At 44.4% G+C, this 24,217-nt stretch overlaps 1 protein-coding gene across 7 annotated transcripts in view; it reads left to right on the forward strand.

Moving 5' to 3' along the window:
• Nucleotides 1–24,217, forward strand: part of DYNC1I2 (dynein cytoplasmic 1 intermediate chain 2) — a 173,628-nt gene that overhangs the window by 144,086 nt on the left and 5,325 nt on the right. For all 7 annotated transcript variants that reach the window (XM_029605776.1, XM_029605780.1, XM_029605782.1 and 4 more), the window contains 2 exons: nucleotides 21,130–21,274; nucleotides 22,051–22,191. In XM_029605776.1, the coding sequence (XP_029461636.1) occupies nucleotides 21,130–21,274; nucleotides 22,051–22,191 (286 nt within the window). The remainder of the gene's footprint in view (nucleotides 1–21,129; nucleotides 21,275–22,050; nucleotides 22,192–24,217) is intronic.

Raw genomic sequence — 24,217 nt, forward strand, 5'->3', positions numbered from 1 at the left:
GGTTGGACACACGTTTTCAACGCGCTATTACCCCTTACTGAATAAAGGGTAAAGCTAGCGCGTTGAAAACGCGCGTCCAATTGCGGGTTAACAGTGCGCTCCGCTGGAGCACACTGTTACTGTATCGGCCTGTTTGTTTTTTTAGCAGACTGAAGCAGTATCTCCCTGTAAATTGCACCATCCATCCATCTGTTACGCTTGGGCCCCGGTCAGGAGGCGTGAACACCACCCAGCAGGGTGGCTCCAGGTGGAGAGAGACAGGAAGCTTAGAAACAGTGTCTGGTTCCAGGCTGGGTCAGGGCAGGCAGCAATAAGCAGTGTCTAGTTCAGGCTGGGTCAGGGCAGGCGGCAAGGAGCAGAGTCTAAGTTCAGGCTGGGTCAGGGCAGGCGGCAATAAGCAGTGTCTGGGTCCAGGCTGGGTCAGGGCACAGTAAGCAGGGCAAGGCAGGTCAGAAGGCCCATAGGCCACACATACACAGAAGGCCCGTAGGCCACACACCGTAAGCAGAGCAGGCAGGTCAGAAGGCCCGTAGGCCAGGTGAGAACAGCGAGGAAGGAGGCCCGAAGGCCGCGCAAGGCAAGGCAAGGAAAGGCCCGAAGGCCGCGCAGGGCAAGGCAAGGAAAGGCCCGAAGGCCGCGCAAGGCTAGAGCAGGGAGCCCAGGTGAGCTCGATGCCGAAGCACCGAGGCAACTGTCAGGCAGGGTTATAAGGGCACACCCAGAACATAGAGTGGACAGAGGAGATGGACTGGACCTGTCCGGAAAGCCAGCACTAGAGGGACCCCTGGTGGTGAGGCGGTTGCACTGCAGCCAAAACTGTAACAGTACCCCCTCCTCAAGGCCTCCCCCTCCTCCTGGGTCCCATCTTAGCAGGGGGTACTCAAAGATGAAATCTGGCCCCTCCGAGGGCAACAACAGCTGGAGCAATTCAACAGGCTTAGATGGCTGAGTTAGAAAGTCTGTTAGTGGTACCGGTTTGAGCCCCTCCGGGGGTGGCAGCAGGACCGGTTTAGCAGGCTCTTCTCGGGGTAGTGCAGCAGGTTCGGGCCCCTCTCGGGGCGATGAAGCGGCCTTGGCCCCCTCTTGGGGCGATGCAGCGGGCTTGGATCCCTCTTGGGGTGATGCAGCAGGCTTGGCCCCCTCCTGGGGTGATGCAACAGGCTTGGCCCCCTCCTGGGGCGATGCAGCAGGCTTGGCCCCCTCCTGGGGCGATGCAGCAGGCTTGGCCCCCTCCTGGGGCGATGCAGCAGGCTTGGCCCCCTCCTGGGGCGATGCAGCAGGCTTGGCCCCCTCCTGGGGCGCTGCAGCAGGCTTGGCCCCCTCTTGGGGCGATGCAGCAGGCTTGGCCCCCTCCTGAGGCGATACAGCAGGCTTGGCCCCCTCTTGGGGCGATGCAGCAGGCTTGGCCCCCTCTTGGGGCGATGCAGCAGGCTTGGCCCCCTCCTGGGGCGATGCAGCAGGCTTGGCCCCTTCTTGGGGTGATGCAGCAGGCTTGGCCCCCTCTTGGGGCGATGCAGCAGGCTTGGCCCCCTCCTGGGGCGCTGCAGCAGGCTTGGCCCCCTCCTGGGGTGATGCAGCAGGCTTGGCCCCTTCTTGGGGCGATGCAGCAGGCTTGGCCCCCTCCTGGGGCGATGCAGCAGGCTTGGCCCCTTCTTGGGGTGATGCAGCAGGCTTGGCCCCCTCCTGGGGCGATGCAGCAGGCTTGGCCCCCTCCTGGGGCGATGCAGCAGGCTTGGCCCCCTCCTGGGGCGATGCAGCAGGCTTGACCCCCTCTTGGGGCGATGCAGCAGGCTTGGCCCCCTCTTGGGGCGATGCAGCAGGCTTGGCCCCCTCCTGGGGCGATGCAGCAGGCTTGGCCCCCTCTTGGGGCGATGCAGCAGGCTTGGCCCCCTCTTGGGGCGATGGAGCAGGCTTGGCCCCCTCCTGGGGCGATGCAGCAGGCTCGGCCCCCTCCTGGGGCGATGCAGCACGCTCGGCCCCCTCTTGGGGCGATGCAGCAGGCTCGGCCCCCTCTTGGGGCGATGTAGCAGGCTTGGCCCCCTCCTGAGGCGCTGCAGCAGGCTTGGCCCCCTCTTGGGGCGATGCAGCAGGCTTGGCCCCCTCCTGGGGCGATGGAGCAGGCTTGGCCCCCTCCTGGGGCGATGCAGCAGGCTTGGCCCCCTCTTGGGGCGATGTAGCAAGCTTGGCCCCCTCCAGGGGCGATGCAGCAGGCTCGGCCCCCTCTTGGGGTGATGTAGCAGGCTCGGCCCCCTCTTGGGGCGATGCAGCAGGCTCGGCCCCCTCCTGGGGTGATGCAGCAGGCTTGGCCCCCTCTTGGGGTGATGAAACAGGCTCAGATGGCAGAGCAGCAAGGTTAGAAGCAGTGCACATAGAAGACACAGGTTGCACTGCTGTGGGCTTGATACCTCGAGCCGAACCCTGAGGCTCCTTACTTTGTTTCCGGAGGAGCAGTTTAGAGAAGGCACAGGCAGTTCTAGGACGTCTAGGGAATGTGCTCGTTAGTGTCTCAACAGCAGCTGTGGGAAGCAGAGCCCTGCTAGAGTTCATCAACTCTCTCCGTTTGAGAGAAACCTGTTCCTGAGGCTCTAGCACTGGTCTCACAGAAGCCTTCTTGGCCAGGTAAGTCCTGGGTTTTTCTATCCACAAACTGCCAGCAAAAATGTCTGTTTTAGTTGAGCCAGAAACAGAATACTGGTTAGGAGAGCTGATAGCTTTTTCTAATTGCACAGCTGGTCCTAGAGCAGAACAACGGGGGCAGGGTTTGCCTGGTGGTAACAAACACGGAAGACAGGAGCATTTCCACCACCCTGGTTTAGGAGCCAGACAGTTCAAACACTCCTGATATACAGAGACATTTTTCTTGTTGCAGTTATTGCATGACCAGTGTTCCTGACCAACAAGTTCACAGGCTAGACAGTTCTGATAGCTAGGATAATTCAAAGTCTGACAGGAATTGCAGGTATAAAACTTTAAAGAAGGAGGCATCTTGAATTAGTGAAAAGTTGACTCACCGGCAGGACACAGACCTATCTCTTCCCCTGGAAAATGTGATGGCTTCGGCATACTGTTACGCTTGGGCCCCGGTCAGGAGGCGTGAACACCACCCAGCAGGGTGGCTCCAGGTGGAGAGAGACAGGAAGCTTAGAAACAGTGTCTGGTTCCAGGCTGGGTCAGGGCAGGCAGCAATAAGCAGTGTCTAGTTCAGGCTGGGTCAGGGCAGGCGGCAAGGAGCAGAGTCTAAGTTCAGGCTGGGTCAGGGCAGGCGGCAATAAGCAGTGTCTGGGTCCAGGCTGGGTCAGGGCACAGTAAGCAGGGCAAGGCAGGTCAGAAGGCCCGTAGGCCACACACACACAGAAGGCCCGTAGGCCACACACCATAAGCGGGGCAAGGCAGGTCAGAAGGCCCGTAGGCCACACACACACAGAAGGCCCGTAGGCCACACACCATAAGCGGGGCAAGGCAGGTTGGAAGGCCCGTAGGCCACACACATACAGAAGGCCCGTAGGCCACACACCATAAGCGGGGCAAGGCAGGTCAGAAGGCCCGTAGGCCACACACATACAGAAGGCCCGTAGGCCACACACCATAAGCGGGGCAAGGCAGGTCAGAAGGCCCGTAGGCCACACACACACAGACAGAAGGCCCGTAGGCCACACACCATAAGCAGAGCAGGGCAGGTCAGAAGGCCCGTAGGCCACACACACACAGAAGGCCCGTAGGCCACACACCATAAGTAGAGCAGGCAGGTCAGAAGGCCCATAGGCCACACATACACAGAAGGCCCGTAGGCCACACACCGTAGTCAGGGCAAGCAGGTCAGAAGGCCCATAGGCCACACATACACAGAAGGCCCGTAGGCCACACACCGTAAGCAGAGCAGGCAGGTCAGAAGGCCCGTAGGCCAGGTGAGAACAGCGAGGAAGGAGGCCCGAAGGCCGCGCAAGGCAAGGAAAGGCCCGAAGGCCGCGCAGGGCAAGGCAAGGAAAGGCCCGAAGGCCGCGCAAGGCTAGAGCAGGGAGCCCAGGTGAGCTCGATGCCGAAGCACCGAGGCAACTGTCAGGCAGGGTTATAAGGGCACACCCAGAACATAGAGTGGACAGAGGAGATGGACTGGACCTGTCCGGAAAGCCAGCACTAGAGGGACCCCTGGTGGTGAGGCGGTTGCACTGCAGCCAAAACTGTAACACCATCCTTCAACTTTAACAAGATGCCCAGTCCCCGCTGAGGAAAAGCATCCCCACGACGTGATACTGCCACCCCCATACTTTACTATTGGGATGGTGTTTGTTGAGGAATGGGCAGTATTAGGTTTGTGCCACACATAGCATTTTGAATTTTGGCCTAAAAGCTACATTTTTGTCTCATCTGACCACAAAACCTTATCCCACATTTTAGCTGGGTCACTCTGATGCTTTCTGACAAACTCCAGACTTGCTTTGATGTGGTTTTTCTTCAGTAATACCTTCTTTCTAGCCACCCTCCCATGCAGGCCAGTTATATGCAGAACTCTTGTTATAGTTGATTGGTGCACCTCCACTCCAGTCTTAGCCACTAAATTTTGTAGCTCCCTCAGAGTGATTGTTGGCCTCTCTGTGGCTTCCCTCACGAGTCTCCTCTTTGCTCTGACACTGAGATTTGAGAGTTGGCCTTGTCTAGGCAGTGTCTGGATGGTAGGATGCAGCTTCCATTTCCTCTCAGTTGATCTAACAGTGCTCACTGGGATATCCAAGCACTTAGATATTATTTTGTAGCCTTTTTCTATCTTATGCATATATTTAACTTTATCTTTAATTTCCTTAAAATGCTCTTTGGTCTTCATTTTCAGAGTTTTCCTTCAGATTCAAAGTCTGACCAATGGTACTGGAATTAGGGGATCTTTTATCCAGAAAAGCTGACCATTTTTAATGATTCACAGGTAGAGGCCAATTGTAAGCAATTGTTAGGGCAATATCCTTCATCTGTGTAAATTTGGAGTTTCCGCAGCACAGGGGTCGAATACTTATTCAAGCAGCATTTTTCAGTTTTAAATTTTATTTTACAAAAGATGCAGAGAAATAATGAATTGTGACTTTGAAAATTTACTTTAAGAACATACTGGTTTGCAATAAATATACAATCTGGAACAATCTGTGTAAGTGTCATTTGTAAACCACACAAATCTGTTGATTTTTTAGGGGGTCGAATACTTTTGCAAGCCAACATGTAATCAAATGGACTCATGACCCAGAGGGTTATGCAGATAGAGACAGAGCAAACTGATGTCACAGTATATATATGCCTGCAGTGACTTCAGCCTGCCAGTATTCTTGGTCTCCAGCAGATGGTGGACGTGCATCTCCCTACTGGGGATTGCTTCAGATTTTAGAAGGAGAATTTTATAAAGAATAGAAAAAGTCCCGCTCTCCTGCAGTGATACTAAATGGTCCCTCCCCCAGTTGAGAATTCCTGAGGTGATTTCCGTGGTCCCTCAGATGTGTGCCTTGGTCTGGTAGCTGGTTTTTCAGCCGGCATGGACTTAGCTGATTGTGCAGCTTAAAGGCAGGAAGCCGAGCGTGGCAGTGCCCTTTCCCCTCACAGCTGAAGACCATCTTTGTACTCAGCCAGGAAGAGCTGAGCTCAGGTAAGTTTAAAAAAAAAAATAAATAAATGTCAGACAGAGTAGAGGGGTTTGTAGAACTTCCTCTGGGCTCCCTGTTCGGCACGCCGTTCCGCCGTTCCCGCTCCGTTGGGGTTAAGGGAACTGGGCAGCCTGGAGGGTTGAGCAGCCCGGCTGGACTGAGCCCTGCCGTTAGGCTTTTTCTTGTGCGCTGCATGGTAGATAGGGTGGCATTTTCGTGCACTTTTCTGTGTGTTCGGATGCCCTCTGCAAGACTGTCGATGTGCGCAGTGCATCTGAATTGTGCACCCAGTTTTTTTTGGGCATGCTACTTGTGTGCACACTCTAAAACTTATGTTATGTCACCAGGTTTGGGGCGGGGTCAGTGCGCTTAGTTTTGTGGTGCAAAGACTTGGGCACCTAACTTTTGTATACATAAATTGTGTGCTTACATTTTTTTCAGCTGGATGCACATCTTCGGTTGCCTGTCAAGTGTACATTAGTGTACTGATGAACTAATGGCGCCAGTGACCAAGAAACCTGAGCACCTTTCTCTCTGTGTTGTCTGTCATACTCTGGCATCTCAGCCTGGAGTGCCCTCTAATATGTGTCAGCGCTGCTTAGAGGCTCAGGGAGAACTATCTTCCTCTGATTTCCCTAAGTTTGGTCCTTTCCAGCCTGATGATGGCCTGGTTAAGGACTTGTCCGGAGGAAAGACTGACCTTGGAACTCCCTTGCCTGGTTCCTCTGCAGGGGTTGGCAGCTCAGTGGACCCCGCACAAGTGCCTTCTGATTTTGGAATGGATCCTTCTGCCTTTTCTTGGATAGAATTTTTTTAAGGATTACAATTCTTTCTTCAGGCACAGTCCTTAACACCACCCAATCCTGTCAGTTCTATGTTTAAGCACCGAAGCACACCTCGGTTAGCTGCGGGTATTCCCGATAGGAATCCGGATGGCACTGATGATCAGGCAGATCCTGACTCTCTGAAAGATGGGGAAATTCCTCTGGGACTGGAACCGTATTGGACTATGTTGTGGTTCTTTCATAAAGATGAACTGCCGGCCCTGTTTTCCCAGACTTTGAAGATGCTGGGAGTGCCTGGGGCAGATTCCATGTGTGAGCCAAAGAAAGATCCCATTTTGGTTTCCTTGCGTAAAGCCTCTTGTTTTTTCCCTGTTATGGGAGCCGTTCAAGAATTGATTAATCTTGAATGGGATGCTCCAGAGGCAAATTTCAAAGGGGTTCAGGCATTGGAAAGCCTGTTCCCCCTGGTTCCAGTGGTGAGAGAGCATCTGCATTTTCCGAAAGTGGATGCGCTTGTCTGTGCTGTCTCAGTGGAGGGAGGAGCGGCCTTGAAGGTTGTGCATGATAGGAGAATTGAGGCCATCCTTAAGCAAGGATTTGAAGCAGTGGCAATGACATTGCATATAGCTTTCTGTTGTGCCTTGGTGGCTCGCTTTTGTCTTCTTCTCTCTCAGTATGTTGGTGATTCTGGAGTGAATTCCAGAGCAGTTATGGAACCCATTACTGCCTTTTTTAGTAGATGAGGGCTGCGATTTGATCAGTTCCTTGGCTAGAGGAGTGGCTTCAGTAATAGCAGCCAGGCATCAATTATGGCTGCGAAATTAGTCGGCCGACGCAACTTCCAAAGCTAATCTTACGAAATTGCCTTTTAAAGGCTCACTCTTGTTTGGGAGTGAGTTGAAGATACTGGCCAGTAAGTGAGGCAAATCTCCGGTTCCTTGGTTGCCGGAGGATATGAAGCAGTTGCAGTGCCCCTTTGTTATGAAGGGTCGTCTCAGGGGTTCCAAGTGGTTTCTGTCCTCCCTGGATCTGTCCGAGGCCTACCTCCATATTCCCATCCGATTTGGAGCACCAACGTTTTCTGCGTTTCGCAGTGTTGGGGCACCATTATCAGTTTCGGGCACTGCCTTTTGGTCCAGCCACTGCTCCCAGAACTTTTTCCAAAGTTATGTTGGTTGTGGTGACAAAGTTGAAAGAGGATGAAATCCTAGTACACCTGTATTTGGACGACTGGCTGATTCGAGACAAATCTCTGGAAGAGAGCTGCCTGGTGACCCACATGGTGATCTCCTTGTTGCAGGAGCTCGGTTGGGTGATGAACCTAGCCAAGAGCAGTCTTCAGCCATCTCAGTCATTGGAGTATCTGGGTGTTTGGTTTGACATGAGGCAGGACAAAGTTTTCCTGCCAGAAGTTCAGATTCAGAAGTTGATATCGCAGGTACATGTCTTGGTAAACACTATATGCCCAACAGTGTGGTCCTATCTACAGGTACTCGGTTTTATGGCGGCAACCCTGGAAGTGATGCCATGGGTGAGTGCACAATATGCGTCCTCTTCATCACTCCCTGCTGTCATGTTGGAACCCATAGTCTCAGGACTATTTGGTTCGGCTCTACTTGCCAATGGAAATCTGCTCTCACCTCGAGGTAGTCGTTGCAGGAGGATCATCTGAGAAAGGGAGTTTATCCGACATCGCCGGACTGGTTGATACTCAGAACAAATGCAAATCTTCAGGGTTGGAAAGCTCACTGTCAGGAAATAACAGCACAAGGACGATGGAATACCCATGCCAGAAATTATATTTAAAGGTGATGATTCAGAAGAACTGAAACAAATCTGAGTAAACCTGGAAGATGTACTAGGGCAAATTGACAAACTAAAGAGTAGCAAATCACCTAGACCAGATGTATACATCCTAGAGTATTGAAAGAACTAAGAAATGAAATTGTGGACCTGCTATTAGAAATTTGTAAACTATTGGTAACATCATCTATGGTATCTGAACACTGGATGCTTGCCAGTGTAATCCCAGTTTTTAAAAAGGGATCAAGGGGTGTAGTGGGTTGTGAAAATGCTAGTTTTTGTCTTGCAGTCTGGATAATAGAAACATAGAAATGACGGCAGAAGAAGACCAAACGGCCCATCCAGTTTGCCCAGCAAGTTTCACATTTTTTTCTAATACTTATCTGTTGCTCTTGGCTCTTAGTAATCTTTTGGTTCTATTTCCCTTCCACCCCCACCATTTATGTAGAGAGCCGTGTTGGAGCTGCATCTAAGTGAAATATCTTGCTTAATTAGTTATGGGTAGTAACCGCCGCAATAAGCAAGCTACACCCATGCTTATTTGTTTACCCAGCCTATGTAATTCAGTCCTTGTTGGTTGTCTGTATATAGATCCACTTTTCTTCATTCCCCCTGCATTGAAGCAGAGAGTTATGCTGGATATGCATTGAAAGTGAAGTATCAGTCTTTCTCCCCTGCCGTTGAAGCAGAGAGCTATGCTGGATATGCATGAAGTAGAAGACTTTCTCCCCTGCCGTTGAAGCAGAGAGCTATGCTGGATATGCGTGAAGTATCAGACTTTCTCCCCTGCCGTTGAAGCAGAGAGCTATGCTGGATATGCGTGAAGTATCAGACTTTCTCCCCTGCCGTGGAAGCAGAGAGCTATGCTGGATATGCGTGAAGTATCAGTCCTTCTCCCCTGCCGTTGAAGCAGGGGAGAAGGACTGATTACAGCCTAAAGTATGGAAAAGGTATATTATGTCATAGAACACACAACACAGATTTGTAAAAGCAAATATTTATACTAAAAACTGGAAATATGATAAAACTCAGCAAATATCAATAAAAGCACAGTATTACAATAATGAAAGATAAAGATTTATACAAAGATATCTCCCTCACAAGTCTCCCTATTGTGAGTCATCATATTTGGGGAAGAAATTGAGAAATAAAGCAGGCCTGAAGACCATAGATGAGATGGCTAAGGCACTCTCCCTCTTTGTTGATCTAAAGGACACTGTTAATTGTAAATAATTTTATACTTATTTTCTGGTTCAGGTCCAGATTTTGCAAGTTCACTTGGTCTTATTTAGAACTCACAACGTCAGCAGATTTATGCTTTAATTTTGGTTTCTGCCAGAAGACATCCTGCTACTGCATGAGTCACAAATATTTCAGACTCTGGCCTTATCGAGGAGTTAGCAGATGTTTCCTGTTCCTATTTCAACTTATTACTTAGCAGATTTAAGAAAAAGCATATGAAACTAGCATGTCTAGAAAATCTATGTTAATCTCTTGTGCAATTAATATAATCCACATTTATTGGTGATTGTTTTGTTCCACTATCCCAACTGCGCATACAAAGGTCTTCTAGTCCACTTTAACTAACTCCCTATATCTTTCCACAAGAGGTGATCCAGGAAACTACAGACCAGAAAGCATTTGACAAAGTACCTCACAAGAGACTTCTTAGGAAATTAAAAAGTCATGGAATAGGGGGCTGTGTCCTGTTGCAGATTGCCATCTGATTAAAAGATAGAAAACAGAGAGTAGAACTAAATGGTAAATTTTCCCAGTGGAAAAGGTAAATAATGAAGTGCCCCAGGGATCTGTTTTGGGACCACTGCTTTTTAATATATTTATAAACGGTTTGGAAATGGGAGCAACAAGTGAGGTGATCAAATTTGTCGATGACACAAAATTATTCAAAACACAAGAGGATTGTAAGAAATTGCAAGAGGACATTGTAAAACTGGGAGACTGGGCATACAAATGACAAATGAAATTTAATGTGGATAAGTGCAAAATGATGCACTTAGGCAAGAGTGACCCAAATTTATATGTACATAATGCAAGGTTCCATATTAGAAGTCAATTCTCAGGAAAAGGATCTAGGTGTCATCATTGAAAATATGTTGAAATCTGCTCAGTGTGCAGTAGCAGCCAAGAAAGCAAATAGAATGCTATGGATTATTAAGAAAGGCATGGAGAACAAAACAGAGCATATCATAATGCAATGAAGTTACTAAATTTACATTTAAAAGAAATATGAGAAAATATTTTTTACTCGACGCATAATTAAGCTCCAGAATTCATTGACAGAGGATGTGGTGAAAGCTATTAGTGTAGCTGCATTTAAAAAAGGTTTGGACAATTTCCTGGAGGAAACGTCCATTAATTGTTACTATGTTAGAGTTGCAGAAATCTACCACTTATTCTTCAGATAAGCATCTTGGAATCTTTCTATATCTTGGGATCCTGCCAGATACTTGTAACCTGGCTTGACCACTTGGAAACAGGATACTGGGCTTGATGATGGCCCTGTGGTCTGACCCAGTATGGCAGGTCTTATGTTCTTATGTTAAAATGTCAGATGACAAACGAATAATGTTGCATGGATGGTACGCTGTATATTAAGTGGGTTTATTAATTTATTTGAAAGATTTCTTACCAGCCCTTCCATTGTTCTGGGCAGGGTACAATAGAACACCCATAATTGGTGTGTAGCAAGAGTAACTATACCTAGCTATATATCATTTCCATGATTTCAGTAAACAGATTTAAATACAAATGTCACAAGTTTATAAACTAGCACTAAAATGGGAATCCTGTATTATGACTGTCCAATAGCCTGTTTACTTCAGTAGTCTATTATCTCGCTTCATAAATTAATGTGGAGAGCATTGTACTTAATCAAATGAAACCAAATGACCGTGAAGTAAGATTTCTCATACAACAAGTTGGAATCTTATTTTCAAATGACATAATCACTTATTTTACTGCTCAATGCCACTTTTCTTAAAAATACCTAAGGAGCAATTTTCAAACAACCTGAGTAGATGCAAACTATGTAAACAGTTATGTGTGTACTTTACACAGATTTTCAAAGAGAAACTATCTGAACAGTTTCTTTTTGATAGTTAATAAATGTAAAGAACCTATGTTAAGTGTCTGTGTCTTTCAGATAATAGAAAGACTAGGGGGCACTCCATGAAGTTAGCATGTGGCACATTTAAAACTAATCGGAGAAAGTTCTTCTTCACTCAACGCACAATTAAACTCTGGAATTTGTTGCCAGAGGATGTGGTTAGTGTAGTTAGTGTAGCTGTGTTTAAAAAAGGATTGGATACGTTCTTGGAGGAGAAGTTCATTACCTGCTATTAATTAAGTTGACTTAGAAAATAGCCACTGCTATTACTAGCAACAGTAACATGGGATAGACTTAGTTTTTGGGTACTTGGCAGGGTCCTATGGCCTGGATTGGCCACTTTTGGAAACAGGATTCTGGGCTTGATGGACCCTTGGTCTGACCCAGTATGGCATGTTCTTATGTTTGCACCTGATATTTGTCCAGGCAGTGGAGAAGGAGGGACAAAATAGTGTGCAGGGCTGGTTTTTGAGTAAGGCAAAAAGGGCAGTTGCTAGAAGTGCTTTGTAACAAGAGGTGCCACTGACCTGAAGTCATCACTAGCACTGTTTCTTGTGGTGTGCATATGTGCAGCTGATCAGGGTTCCTTAAATCTATGCATAGCATACCTCAGGCCATGCAAACCCAGTCCTAGCAGGAGATCAGGAGGAGCAGCGAGAGCCCATGCCATCACTGCCACTGTTCCTTCTTAGGTGAGATCAGAAAACAGTTTGCCAGTGCATGAGTTTTGAACATGTTCACAGGGCCAGTACAGACAGGGAGGAATGGTAGCAGCAGTTCTGCTACATAGATATTTAGCTTGAGAAGGAGGTAGGAGGAATAGGCAGATGGAGTGGTAGCAGCAGGGCAGGGTAGGGAGAGGCAAGAGCCAGATGCTGGGAGGGAAGAAGGGAAAGGCTAGGAAAGAAGGCTAAGAGACAGAGGAGAATATACTGGGGATGGAGAGTTTTAGAGACAGGAGAGGATGCTGAGGATGCAGAAAGTAAGGCAGGGAGAAGATGCTGGGAAAGAAGGTAAGAGACAGAGAGGATGCTGAGGCAGATAAAAGGGCAGGGGAGAGAATGCTAGGAAGGAGAATGAGGGACAGGGGTTGGGTGCTGGGGTAGGGTGTGAGGGGGAGGAGGCTGGAAGAGGAGGACCCACACCCATGCCCCTGCCCCTCACTTTTTGAGAAAGCTTGTGTGCATTCCTGCTTCTGCTAATCCATGTCAAGGACCCCAGGGAATGAGGATCAGTTGGGGAGGGATCACTATTTCCCTAGAGCTGGTCCTGATAGTATGCATATATTTTAAAATCAAATGTACATACATCATTTTCTTCTGACCTAAACATGCCCACAGGAATCTGCTTGTGATTTAACAGCTTTGAATAATTTTGTATCATTGACAAATTGGATCACCTCACTTGTTCCATTTCCAGGTCATTTATAAATACATTAAAAAGCAGTGGTCCCAGAACAGATCCCTGGGGCACCCCACTATTCACTTTCCATTGGGAAAATGTATCATTTAGCCCCATTTTCCAACTTTTAACCAGTTGGCAATCCACAATAAAACAATGCTCCCTATCCTGTAACATTTTAATTTCCTAAGACGACTCTCATGAGGGATTTACATACACTGAAAAGGATTAAACCACTATTACATTCTCAGGACTTCCGAACTGTGTTACAAGCCACAATCCTACCAAAAATTGAATACTGTAACGCACTACTTCTGGGTCTCCCGAAGAACACAATTCAACCCTTACAGATGTTGCAGAATGCTGCTGCTCGGTTACTTACGAACACTCGACGACATGAACACATTACACCAGCACTCATGTTCCTACATTGGCTCCCTGTATCCTACAGGATTACATTTAAAGTTCTCTCGCTCATCCACAAATCCATTCACAACCAAGAGATGCAATGGTTTTCTGATCAGTTTATTTTTCACACTTTCAACAGACCAATCAGAACTATTCTCCAAGCGAAACTATCTACTCATCCTCTAAAACACATTAAACATGTATCCACCAGAGACCGCTCATTCTCAATAGCTGGTATCAAAATCTGGAACAACATGCCATTGGACCTGCGTCTCGAATCCTGCCACAAAACTTTCAAACAAAACCTCAAAACATGGTTGTTTGAACAAGCCTTCTATCAATGATTTATCTCTACCCTTAAACCCAGCAATCCCATATTTTCTCATTCCCTTCTATCCCTACCTGATCCCTCTCACCTCTCCCCCTGTCTTTCAAACCGATTTATGGAATCTAATGTGACTTAAGACTGTGCCTTCGTCAGTTTAATGATACTGTGTAAAGCCAGAAGTTTAATACATTATGGTTATTATAGCTAATGAAGTTAGCAGATTTACCTTGAATGCCATTATTTTTATTATTTGTATAGACTGTTGCTGTTTAATGGAAAGCCTGTTTCTGATTATTGTTCTCCTATGTAAACTGTTATATGTAAAGCCTGTTGCTAAGTTATTGTTCCCTGTAAACCGAGGTGATGTATAGCTATACGTACCTCGGTATAAAAGATTCTATAAATAAATAAATAAATAAATTTAGTCAAATTCTTTCTGGAAATCCAGATACACTATATCAACTGGCTCGGCTTTATCCATGTTTCTTTACACCCTAAAAAAAAATAGCATATTGGTGAGGCAAGACTTCCTTTGGCTAAATCCATGTTGGCTTTGCCCCATTAAACTATGCCTATCTTATATGTTTAGCAATTTTGTTCTTTGTGATAGTTTCTACCATTTTGCCTGGCACAGATGACAATCAGTATTACTCTAGTAAGGGTATGTTAAGTCCTCATTATCCCTTGGTATCTCTTCAGCTTTTCTCCACAGGTCACCTCACTCTTTTTCATATGTAGTGTAGGTCTCACTAATGAGATACCTGAGTATGCATATTTTCTTCTCCAATAACCACACATCTTACTGGCCAGTTCAGAGTTCTCTTTCTGGCCTCTGATAGGCAATATTGCACAAGGTTTCTAGGCATCAGAGGCTAGTGATAATAATAGTTCCTAATTGGCCAAGGCGTTCTTAATGTGTAAGTCTAGCGAGGATGCTGGACCTGATCTGCTACTGTTGTCAGAAAAGGGCCTACTGTTCAGAGACCGGTAGTTTGAGGATCCGTCTTGGATTTATCTTTCAGCTTGTCCCTTGGGATGTCTTATCTATTAGAATAGGGATATGAGTGAGACCAAGATGGCCGAGAGTGAGACCAAGATGGCAGCTGAGCTGTGAGGTCGTGAGGGCTTCGCTCCCGGGAGAAGGAGATTTCTACACGAGCAATTCTCACAAAAATTTTTTTCCTTGGAGATTATAATGACTCATTCTAAGAGGAAGGCTCGTGTCCGTGAGATTACCTCTACACCGGAACATTTTCTACAACCGAGGATAGATGAAGCCTTTACGAGGACGCCAATGATGAACCCGGAAGTATTGGTCGCTGGGGCAGACAGAGAGCAGCTGCCGAGCCCCCTGACCTCGGAGATCTCGTTAAGCCCGGGATTTCCAACATTACCGGAGCCACCCAGGAAACGCTCTGGGAGTGCAGAGGCACTCGGCCAGTCTTTTCTGATGGCGAGTGGTAACCAGAGAGGAGTGGAGGGAACACCCTCGGAGAACCTGAGTTCGGCAGGTTCCAGGAACCACTCGGAGCAGGCACAACAACGCCCGGGACAGCAGAAAGATGGCGAAGGACTCCTGGAGGTAGGAAACAAGATGGATAATCTAACCCCATTAACCACCTCAGTCCTAGCTCCCTCGTTGGAGGAGATTAAGAATATTTTAATTACTGTGCAGAAGTCTATAAACACTTTAACATCAACTGTACAAGAAGCAATGACTAAAACACAGAGAGTAGAGGAATCGCTGGCTTCTGTTGAAGAAAAAGTGATTACTTTGGAAGGGAAAGTTAAGAAAATTGAAGAGGTCCAAATAAATCTTATAAAATCTGAAAAAATGGTTGAAAATAAAATAGAATTCTTTGAAAACCAAGCTAAAAGAGCGAACTTAAGATTTCTTAACTTTCCAAAAACCAAACTACAGTCTCCTGTAGATTTATTGAAAAGTTATTTTATAAATATGCTGAAGTATTCGATAGAAAAGATCCCGGCTATATCATCAACTTATTATTTAACACAGCGTAATCCTCCTGGAAACAACAATATCAATCAGGGGAAAGGAGAAGAAGAATCGCTAGATTTAACGGATTTCCTGGAAAAATCTTTCGAAATGGAGATTAATTTGAGGGCAACGTTATTGGTGCAGTTTTCCTCAAAAATGGACAGAGATGGTGTATTAAAGCACTATTTCAGGTTTCAAAAATTAAAAATTTTTGGACAGTGTATTCAAATTTTCCCAGACATTGCTAGATTGTCTCAGCTGAAACGTAGAAAATTTCTGGAAATGAGGGGGGAGGTGGTGGGAAGGGGGGCACGTTTCATGTTACGGTTCCCTTGTCGTTGCTTTATATATTATGGAAATGCAAAATATATTTTTACAGAGCCAATACAGTTACGTAGTTTTTTAGATATCCCATCTTGTACCTAGGATAATCCAGGAGAAGCTGGAATAAGAGTAATTTGGATATTGGCTACCCTCAAGTATCAGTATGTAATTCTTAATTATTCTGATTACCTATGATCTGCTTAATACTTAATCTTGGTCTCCCTCTATTTCCTAATTCTTTTTTGCAATGTGTATCTGACCAGGATATTGTATTTTCTTTTTGCTGTAAAGCGAAATATGTTTTCAACCAATATTGTTATTACTTACCTGGAATATGAGGAACGCATTGAAATATTTTCTTGTAATCAAAGTTAAAAACTAATAAAGTATAAATTTAAAAAAAAAAAAAAAAAAAAAGAATAGGGATATTCTCAGAAGACTGTAAATACTCTTTTGTAGTCCAAGAAAGTTTTCACATCCTTGGCATATATGGCCTCTAATCTGTTAGTCTAATCGAGCACCATATATGATTGGTGCTCGATTAGACTGACAGACTAGAGGAGCTTTGGTGCTGGTTTTTTTAGTTCCTGCAGAGGGGGATTGGTTAAGGTTTGGCTCTTAACTCCCAAAGGTACAGGTAGCGGCTATTGCCTGTTACAGAGGCTGTTTCATATTTATTTATTTATTTAGAATATACCGATAATCATTTGGAACATCTAATCGGTTTACAGAACATGGAATGTAGCCAGTGGCTTTACAATAAACATTGAACATTGGAAAATAATACAAATGCGAATAGCAAAAAACAAGGGGAGAAATTAACTATAAGATAAATCAGAATTAACTATAGGATAATATCAAAATTAACTGTAGGATAAGATCAAAATAATTAACTGTAGCATAAGATCGTAATCAACATTAACTGTAGGAGAGCGCACTGTACTGTATCGGCCTGAAAGCATGCAAAATTCCTGTTTCACCACAGGAAGCAATAATGAAAGCAAAACTATCAGCATAGTTTTGCTTTGACTATTGCAGCAAGCCCTGTGGATAAAAACTATCCACAGGATTTACCAGACTGCAAGTGGTTTGATTAAGTACCCCATAACTATGGAGGCACATCTCCATATGAAAGAAGACCACTGGACTATGAAGAGTTGTGAGATCATGCCACAGAAATTACAGGTTGGCATCCATGTTAGAGAAGAACTAAGAGAGACTTTATCTTGATGGCTTTGCTATTCCAGTTTGCCCAAGGAGCTACTCTCTTAAATTCATCAACATCAAATTGTACTCATCATAATTATATCCAGCTTGGGCTGGAGAATTTACCTGGAAAGAAAGGCTTCAGACCCAGTACCCAAAACCTATTAACCTCTTGTAGTTGAGGGCAGTTCTGAAAGTTTTAAAGGCCTTCAGACAATAAAATTATCCTGCTACAGACAGACAATGAGGTAGTTGGGTTCTGCTTGAACTAACAGGGAAGTATAGGATTCCCCTACCCTCCTGTGTTGGGAAGCTATTATGGTGTGAAACTGAGTGATCTGGCAGGAAAAGACAATGTACTAGCAGATAGTTATTGCCTACTGGACCTCCTCAAATGTTGGGTCTGACAGTCCTGACAAGACAAAACTAATCTTTTTTTTTCTCCAGTAAGATGTGAGAAGACAGACTAACTTCAGACACTATCTCCCTTCACTGAGGAACAGGTCTTCAGTATGCTTATCTTTTCACAGCACTAGTGGCCAAAAGTTTAATAAAACTCAAGAGAGAACTTTAATGCTCATAGTTCCCTTTTGACCAAAATGAAGTGTGGTTCCCTCTCTTCTGGGAGATGCCTTTCACGGAACCCATCAGGCTGGGCTATTCTCCAAGCCTAATCACTCAGAACCAGAAGTCTTTACGCTCCCAAACATTCATTCTCTGGCTCTCACATCTTGGACTTTATTTTTTTGGTTTCCCTGAGAAAGTGTCATAAGCCCTTATAGGAAATAATCTATCAGGAGGTCTTATGATTCTAAGTGGAAGAGGTTTATTTACCATCTGTTGTGAGGGCAAATCCCTAGATTTTTCTCCCACCTTATGCCACACTAAAACTACTTGAATGACTTCTGCATGTTTTAAAGTCTGGTTTCAAAACCAAGTCTGTTAAGGTATTTGGCACTTATCACAATGTAGATGGGAGCCCAGTTTCTGTCCAGCCTTTAGGTTTATATGGGGCTTGTTTCAGTTGATGTCTCGTTATTGTTTTCGTTGCCCCCCATTTTATCTTATCCAAGTTCTACGCCCCGTTCTATGTAATCGCATTCTTACATGCGTTGTTTTTTTCCGTTATAATGTAAACCGAGATGATATGTAATGTCTTACATGAATCCCGGTATATAAAAATGTTAAATAAATAAATAAATATCCATAAGGGAGAGGCTGTACATCCCAATTTAGATTGCACAAGAGCTGTCACCCTTTCTTTGGAGCCAACTAAAACCCTTAGAAAGTCCACCCAGCTTTTTGTTTCTTTAGATCCTATCAGGTTAGGTCGCTTAGTGACTAAGATCATGGTTTCTAATTGGGCTGCCGATTACATCTCCCGTTATGATGCATTGGCAGTTTTGACCTTTTGAAGGGCACGTCAAGGTTCATGCTGTCAGTGCCATAGTAATGACTGATGCCAATCTAAGGTCTACTTCCTTAAAGGAGATTTACAGGACTGCAACATGGAATTCATTCCACCTATTTCTGTCTAAGTACAGCCTTCTGTTGGAATGTTAGGTTTAGGCTGTCAGACCCCCCAAGGCTTATTCATGAGTAGATCCCAATTCCATACGCCCATTACTAATTTGAGTTCCTTGTTTCATGTGCATTCTGGAGGGGGGGGGAATAAAAATTGAATTTTCTTCACAAAAGCTACTCTTCTTCTCCCTTGGCAATTGCATTATTTTTTATTTATATTGGAAGACAGATCTTTGCTAGGGAGTCCCATCTGTGTGGCTATGTTGTTGCTGCTTGTCATCGGAGAAAGCAAAATTGCTAATCTGTAATAGGTGTTCTTTACTGCCAGCAGAGCAGGTAGCCAGATACCCACCTGCCTGCCTTTGGGGAGAGCTCTCTATACCTTTCCTTTTAAAAGTTTGGTTAAACAAACTGAAGTGATGTGGGCTGGTGGTGCACAGAAAACTGCCATACATGCCTGAAAAACCTTTTCTTGTAAGCTCTGGGATGTTCCATGCTGACACAGGATAGAGGTCATGTGACCAGTGTGTGGCTTATTGCTGAGCTGTCATCAGAGAGCACCTATTACTGTAAACAATTTTGTCTCTATTGTATTAGTTATGCTATACACTATCCCTAAAGCATGTAAATCTGTACTTTAAAAATGATACAATTATTTTATAGTACATACAAATCCCCAAACACCAGAGAATTCTGATTAGGAGAAGCAGTGGTCTGTAAAGTGACTTGTCAGTAGAGATTGGAATTAAGAGTCTGTTCTTCCCAGCAGCTCTGCTTAATTTGGAAAGTAAGTTCAGAGTTTCAAAGAGAAATTGCATTATTCAATTATGATTACATCTGAGTAAGAGACTTGAAGGGAACCTAAACCACTTGCCATTGAGGGCATCTGATTGCTTCAGGCAGGTGAAATCACCACCCTTGCTGAATGCATGTTTTAGATATGTGCAAATCTCAGCTGGAAGAGAATACTTTTATTGCTCACAGGAACATCCATTTGGTGTGAAAACAGGGGAGTGGTGGTGTTGGCCCGCTCAGAGCTGGGGGGTGCTGTGAAGGCAGTGTTCACAGCCTCATTCGAAGAGGGAAGGGGAGGAATTCCCAGTTGTCATGCACTGGTAGCAACTAGTGGCCAGATTTAGGACCCATGACTGCAGGGTTCTGGAAGGAGCTCTGGTGCCTGGCTTCCAGCCGGGGACTGTTGTTGCCATGACTGGCCTAGGGGAGTTGGGAAGGGCTACAAAACAGAGGAGAAAAGTCCCTGAGCAGTTGCAAATAAAAGCTAAAAGTGCAGGATCCTGTGCCCATTTGAGCTAGAAGGCTCCCCCCCCTTTCCACCACTGCCAAAAAAAAAAAAAAGCCCTCCCTATTACGGGAGAAAGGGGGAGGTTCGTGAGGACTGACTGCGCTGCTGCAGCAGGTACAAAATGATTTTAAAGAAAAAGGCAGAAAAAAGAGCCAGGAACACCAAATTACAATAAACGTAAAAAATGTAACCATTCCATAATGCAATGTTTCATACCATTTCCTCAGTGAAGGTCCTGTTTTTAGACTAAAATAAATTACATTTTTTATTATTTATTGCAGTTTAGAGGGCCTGGCTCTTATATTTAAAGTGGAAATAAATAAATATATCTGTATGCTTTTACTACTCTTGGAGAGACACACAGCTTTTTTTTCTCACTGGCTACATCCCCGTGTTGTTTTTATTTTGATCTGGCAGTACTTTTTCCTTCGTGTATTTTTCTGTTTACAGATTGGATGTTACCAGTTGCTTAAAAAGTGCTCTCTTCAAGATAAGCTGGCTGAAAAGAGTGCTTGGATCTAAGCTGCATCTCTCAGTAAAGGCACTATTTTCTTCTGATTAGACAATAAGCCAACTTGACTGCTGAACCTATTGTCAGGCTCTTGTCCTAATAATACACATACATCACTTATGTTACTTTGTATTTAGAATTGACAAAGAAAATATGTTTATTTTTTGATTCATATATGTTATGTACTTTAACCTCCATTGCCTCAGGTACAAACTTAGGCCTAGATTCACTAATGCCGCAAGGCTTGGTGAATCCCGGTGCTGGCGGGGGTGGGGGCGGTCCTGCGCTAGCTGGCAGCGATCGCTGCTGGCATCGTGCCGAATAACTACACCATAAAAGGTGTAGTTATTCGGCGCGAAATAGGCAGCGAAAAGGCTTTTTACCTTTTCGCTGTTGGTGCCGTCTTCACAGAGCCGGCCCCGGTGACGCCCCGACTCCTCCTCTTCCGGGGCCGACTCCGCCATGATGTAGCTAGTGCAGGCGTGTGCTAAGCTTTTCTAGCTATCGCACGCTTGTGCTGGTAGCGCAAGCGTGCGATAGCCTTAGAAAATAAGGCCCTTAGATTGTAAGCCCTCGGGGGATAGGGAAATACCTACAGTACCTGAATGTAATCCACTTTGAAGCACTGAAAAAAGTGTGAAAAGTGGAATATAAATCTAAATAAATAATAATAATAATATGAACAGTATGTAATAGGGCTGATGGTAACGCTATTTCATGGCCAAAACTTTCTGGAAAAGCTGAACAGAGGTTTAATGTGTGGTTTGTTTGTTTTTTTTGTTATTTAAATAGCAAAGCTGGAATCAGTGAGATGTTTGAAGGACACCAAGGACCAATCACGGGGATTCATTGCCATTCGGCTGTAGGCGCAGTTGACTTTTCTCATCTTTTTGTCACATCCTCGTTTGACTGGACAGTAAAGCTTTGGACAACCAAGGTGCTTAAATTAGTTTAGATTTGCAAGAAATTCATTTCTTGTAATATTTTGACAGACAGAGGCTGTGTGTTAGATGGCACAGAAAAATGGGTGGTAATTGTGTATTTGTAATGTATATATGTATTTATTATACAATTGTTCTAATTATATATATGATTTTTCACAGTTTTGAGTTATTACTAGAAAGGCAGTTAGTTAAATAAATTGAAATTAAAATTGAGCAAAATTGTTTTGTTGCTCCTAGGTTCTGTTGTTGACTTTAATATCAAAGGTACTTGAATATTATTTCTAAAGTTAATTTATGTACTGGCTTCTAGCTCCTTTACAACTTTTAATAGCGAGCTTTGCATACGTCTGGGTAATGTGTGTCTCTTCTGGTTCTTGTGGTTTGCTACCGTTATTTGTATAGTTCAATGCAATTTTTTTTAATGGATGTCTAGAGGCAGGTTACAATGTTACATGAAAATAAGTAATTATCCATTATCCTTCAGGTTTAATTTCTCCTTTGCTGTGTCATAAAATGCTAGCTTCTGATTAAGAATGTGTTTGATTCACTTAATGAAAGATACATGTTTGTATGGGTATAATTCTGGATTCTTGTTGGAAAGCAATGCATTTTATAGTTACTGCTTTAAAACTATCAATTTGACATTTCTTCAGAGAATCTCAATACTTCACATAGTTTAAATGTTTTTACTCAATACATTTCATAGGTTAGTATCATGTTTGACTATAACATATGATATATTTGACCAGTCTGAGTTCTTCTCTTTCAGAACAACAAGCCCTTGTACTCTTTTGAAGACAATTCAGATTATGTTTATGATGTCATGTGGTCTCCCACCCACCCTGCCCTTTTTGCTTGCGTGGATGGCGTGGGCAGGCTTGATCTATGGAATCTCAATAATGATACCGAGGTAAGGCAGGATTATGTCAACCTTGTTTCATGTCTGATAAGCAGAAAGAAAAGCTTTATAATGTTACTTGGAATCACCTTAATTCCAATCATATGGGCTTACCCCATTTTATACACAGAAATTATTGAAAGTGGGCAAAAAAGATCACAATTCTCAGCTGTGGTTGTGAATCCTGCTTGTAATTTGTGTATTGGCTGTTGGATGCTTGCGAGCAGAAAATGTTTAAAAAATTAAAAGAAATCTAGGTAAAAGCAACCAAGTGCCTAATATTTATCATTGGGGTGCCCACTTATTATGATATGATTTCTGATTATGAGTTAGTAAACCCTTCCTGATTGGTGATATCTGGATTAAAGATGGGGTTGAAGCATTAGTCTTTTGACCAGGTACTAATTCATAGTGTTCTCAATTGTCAAAGTTCATTTTGAATATTTTAGAGCTAAACCTATAGGTGTCTGTGGGTGGTATTGATTATAAAATCAAAACATTCCCCATGACGTTCTATCAGTATTTTAGGCATTAAGATTTGTATATGTTTCCTTCTGAGAAAATCATTTACCGTTTAAAAATGTGATTCTCTGTGGATGGTGTGTTCATCCTCTCCTCGAACTGTAATATTGCTTATTTTTTATGCTCCTCCTTCCTTCTCTGCACACATCCAAAATACTGCTAAAGCATTTCATTTCTTCCTCTAACACATTGCTAAAATCACTCCCTCCCTTTCAGAGCATGCTACCAGCTTATCCACTCTTATCACCTCCTACTTAGACTATTGCGGTTTGCTTTTTGTGGGTCATCTGATGAAGTGGACTCTGGTCCTCGAAAGCTGATGCCCAGAGCCATAGCCAGGCAATTTGGCACCTGTGGACCAGTGAAAATGCACCCTCACCCTATGCACAACACGACGCCAGAACACTCTTAGGGTACATATTAAAAATCCATTTAGATGGATAACAGGAACGTTATCTGTCTAAATGGCTTAGTTGCACATTTAAAAGGCTTATCCGGTTAGAATTTAGCCAGGGAAGTCAGGGGGCATTCCTGGGGTAGGAGGTAGGCGTTCTGGGGAGGGGCAGGTCTGAAGTTAACTGGATACCACATATCCAGCTAACTGTAACTTATCTGGGTATATTCAGCGGTGTGGCTGCACCACTGAATATCCCAGTTAAGTTAGCCAGATATGTATCCGTCTAGCTTAACTAGCCGCTCAGCGGCTGAATATTTACCTCTTAATTTTTTTAAATCTAAGCCACATCACTATTATAATAATAATCTATAGGTAGACACAAGTGTGGCACAAGCCAGTCTGCTATAGATCCCTACACTAAAACTTCACACCAGCAGAATACCTCACCTCAGCCATAAATGCATAATGTAGATAGACCGTCACCAAATACAGAATAAATAGAAACATACAGACAAAACTGAACTGGAAACCTCAACAAGTCAAATTTTATATACAATGGAAAAACAGAATCACCACCATTACTCAGAAAACTTAAAACAAGAAAAACGAGAAATATGAATCATTAATAGTGAAACCATACTAATAAAAGTGCATATTTCAAAACTGCTGATGAAAAGAACATGCATTAATTAAAAACTCATTTATCTAACTTTTAAAAATTGCCCAAATACCAATAAAATATTTCAATACACCAGACACATCAAACACCCAATAAGTAAAACTAAAAAGGATTTTAAAAAATGTCCAGCTCTTCATACCTGGGAACTTGTGATTTCCAGTCACCCTGAACCAGAGATTAGTGTTGTAGATTAGTGTGTGTGCAAACTTTATCCTCCATACAGACACACACCCCCCCCACGCGCTCCTCCTCTTCCACATACCACACGCATGCACGCTCCTCCCACCCCCCACATGCACGCTCTCTCTTCTTACTGGCCCCTACACGTCTCTCATGTATGCACACACATGCTCTTAAACTGGCAGTTGCCCAGGCCAGCGCCAATATCCCCCCATTCTATCCTGTTCTCCCCATCATCCCTCCATCAACCCTCTCTGTTC

This window comes from Rhinatrema bivittatum, chromosome 6, assembly GCF_901001135.1.
Source record: "Rhinatrema bivittatum chromosome 6, aRhiBiv1.1, whole genome shotgun sequence".
In the NCBI taxonomy this organism is placed as follows: domain Eukaryota; kingdom Metazoa; phylum Chordata; class Amphibia; order Gymnophiona; family Rhinatrematidae; genus Rhinatrema; species Rhinatrema bivittatum.